Below are 3,449 nucleotides of genomic sequence, written 5' to 3'. Positions count from 1 at the left end.
CTTGCAAAGTGTCTGAATCCATGATGACATTTATTATCCTGAATTTTTTTCATACACTTCAGTAAGTTCTAGGAGATACAACCTGTCAGTATTTTTATTCACAGAAATCTCTAAGTATCAGGCAATTTAAAATAGTTCCCCACCCCCACATTAGAAATGGAAAACTGGAAAGTTCTCTATTTATTTTCTGCCATATCTCTGAACAAGCCACAGTCTTAAAGACATTCTAAAATTAAAGCATCAGGTAGGAATGGGAGGAAGGGGGATTGGAAGGGGGAATAAAATGGGGACAACTGTACTTGAACAGCAATTTATAAATAAATAAATACATACATACATAAACACATAAATAAATAAACAAACAAACCATCAAATTCTGTTTGCTAGTGCTTTGGCCTGAATGCAATTATTATTCAAACGTATACTACTTAAAAATAATATGCACTGTGTGTATTTATGGGGATAGGAAAGGAAAGAGGAAATGACATTTTTAGAATTCATTCTGTCCACTCTACATAAAAGCCACAACAAACAATTAATCCACTTTTATTATCCTTGTATTAGATATTGAAAAGAGATAATAAGGTAAAGTGAATCTCCCAGGATAACCCAACTAGGAAATGACAGCTCTAAGATTTATTATGATGTTCGTGTATCTTTGGAGTAATGACCTTTGCCTCTTACAGTGATTCAGCCTTGAGCTAGCTCTGTAAATTCTCTGCACCTTAGGTTCTTTAGCTGTTAGGGAAATAAATTAGCCAGTTAATTTTCAAAGACTGTCTTGTAATAAATAATATATTTAACTTAATCAGTAATAAACCAAGTTAGGATGAATTCTGCTATATATTTGTTAAATTATTTTCATCTTTTCTTTCCACAGTTTACATTATATTGAAAATGAGATCCAAAATGCATACAAAGACTAATGAAACTTTTGAATATTATATTTGGAGATGAAAAACATGTCATAAATTTAATAGTTAATAATTTTCCAAATGTTTTCTCTCAGTATTAAGTGAATTCATCATATCTGTGATGTTTAGCAAGGTTTTTATGGTTTAAACTCAAAAAATTTTCATTTGACTAATTATCTGCTATGCCAGTTATTAAGTGTTGTAGCAATTGTATACCTATTAAGAAACTATACTGTCAAATCTCAGATATTCCAAACCATTCCCTTTTGTTCTAAGTTGACCCAAAACTCAATTACACTCTGAATCAAGATTGTTTAACAATATTCAAAAGAACCTCTTCACAATATCAATTTTTCCATGAAAATGCTCTGCTGTTATGAAAAACCCTGTTTAGCCCAACACTCTAAATTAGAGTTCTACATATGGATACCATCAGAGTACCACAAGGATGCAAAGCTGAGTGGTGAGTTCTGAGTTAGAAGACAAATGAGTAATATCTTATCTTAGGCTTCTCTAAGTAGTATTAATCTAAAGTACATTGATAGGATTCACATCTACACATCCCTGCATTTATGTTCACAAATTTGATAGTATGTGCATTTTTCTATGAAAATAACATATATTTCAACAGGTTGTTAAATGGCTTTACAATTTCAAAGGATGGCAAATACTGCACTGTCTTTTAGGCAAGATATTTCATACCTCTTAACCTTGGCTTTTTATTTTTATTATTTTAGACCACATGACTTGAAAGGCAGTTTCTAAGTTTAATTTTCTATTGCATCAAGAACAAAACTATGATACTAACTCTCAGACAGGAGATCTCTGTTCATTGCACTGGATATCTTAATGTGGTCATCCTAAGATTTAAATATTGGTTACTTAGTTTCTTCATCACAGCTGTTTTCACTTCCTGATTTCTCAAAGTATAGATAAGTGGATTCAAAAAGGGAGTGAAGATGGTATAGAAAACAGAGAGAACTTTGTCCACCAGGAAGTTTGTGAAAGGCCACACATAGATGAAGATGCAGGGTCCAAAGAACAGTAACACAACAATGAAATGTGCAGTGCAGGTAGAAAAAGCCTTAGATGATCCTGTGGAAGAGTGATCCTTGATAGTAACAAGAACAATGATGTAGGAGGTAAGCAAAAGCAGAAAACTTATAAGAGCAATCACACCACTGCTTGAGATCATAAAGATTCCAAGAACATACACATCTATGCAAGCCAGCTGGATGACCAAAGGAAGGTCGCAGAAGAAACTGTCTATAACATTGGGACCACAGAAGGGTAAATAGAGAGTAAAAACTAACTGGCTCATTGTATGCAGGAAGCCCACTGTCCAGGAAGTTACCACAAGCCCGACACATACTCTGTGGCTTATAATTGTTGAATAATGGAGAGGTTTGCATATGGCAATGTACCTGTCAAAAGACATAGAGATCAGCAGCACAATCTCAGTCCCAGTGAAGAGGTGCAATAAGAAGATCTGAGAAATACAGCCTTCAAAGGAGATGGTCTTGCGCTGAGTGAAGAAGTCCGTGATCATCTTTGGAGTGGCAAAGGAGGACAGGCACATGTCAATGAGAGACAGATTGCTGAGCAGGAAATACATGGGGGAGTGAAGTTGTGGGGTAGACAAGACAGTGAGCAAAATCAGGCCATTGCCCAGCATGGTTATTAAATAAAAAATGGAAAACATCACAAAGAAAAAAATCTGGAGCTCAGGAGAATCAGTAAGTCCAAGTAACACAAATTCAGACACTCTGGAATGGTTGAACTGCTCCATTAATCTGTCGACTGGTCTATAATGACAAAAATGGAACAGAATAATAGAGCTATTAAGTACATATGAAGGAGTTATAAAATCAGTTAATAATTTACTAGAACATTGATTACCTAAAATCCAAATAACAACTATCTCAGTGATGATTTTTCTTTTTTTATTTAATTCTTCTTCAAGTACAGTTTTCTATCTTATAATCCCAGCCCTGCCCCACCCAGTGCTCCCCACTTCCCTCCCATTTCCACCCCCCACCTTAGTTATTGTCCATGTGTCCTTTATACTTGTTCATGTGAGTCCATCCCCTTTTTAGTGATGATTTTTCTTTTTGGAATCGCTTAACAATTGACTGGCATCAGTACATGTTGGGTTATAGTTATCACATACACAATAATATTCCTGTTCTGAATACTGACTAAGGAGTTACATAGTCCATACACTAAGTTAGCATTCTCTACTTAATAAGTCAGATAAATAAAAAGTTAAATAAGGGTCAAAATCTCAAAAGTTTCTCTTAACAGCCCCCCTGCCCAAACCCACTACTGTTAAGTACTGTTAACTAACAGTTGAACATGATTGCAGAAGACCCACTTAGTATCTTTTTTTTAATATAATTTTTATTTAATTCTTGTTCAAGTACAGGTTTCTGTCTTATATTCCCAACCCTGCCCGCCCCCCACCCCATGCTCCCCGTCTCCCTCCCCTTTCCACCCCCCACCCTTAGTTATTGTCCATGTGTCTTTTATACTTTG

General features: G+C 35.2%; 1 protein-coding gene across 1 annotated transcript; it reads right to left on the bottom strand.

The window, feature by feature from the left end:
• Nucleotides 1-1,743: 1,743 nt before the first annotated feature.
• On the bottom strand, nt 1,744-2,703 carry LOC118998425 (olfactory receptor 4K2-like). The gene has a single exon (XM_037062630.1). It carries the CDS (start codon nt 2,701-2,703, stop codon nt 1,744-1,746), a length of 960 nt encoding a protein of 319 aa, XP_036918525.1.
• Between the last annotated feature and the right edge of the window lie 746 nt (nt 2,704-3,449).

This window comes from Sturnira hondurensis, unplaced genomic scaffold, assembly GCF_014824575.4.
Source record: "Sturnira hondurensis isolate 20B ecotype Veracruz unplaced genomic scaffold, ASM1482457v3 Scaffold0014104, whole genome shotgun sequence".
In the NCBI taxonomy this organism is placed as follows: Eukaryota; Metazoa; Chordata; class Mammalia; order Chiroptera; family Phyllostomidae; genus Sturnira; species Sturnira hondurensis.
The sequence above is the reverse complement of the archived record's forward strand: the minus strand, read 5'-3'. Positions and strand labels throughout refer to the sequence as shown.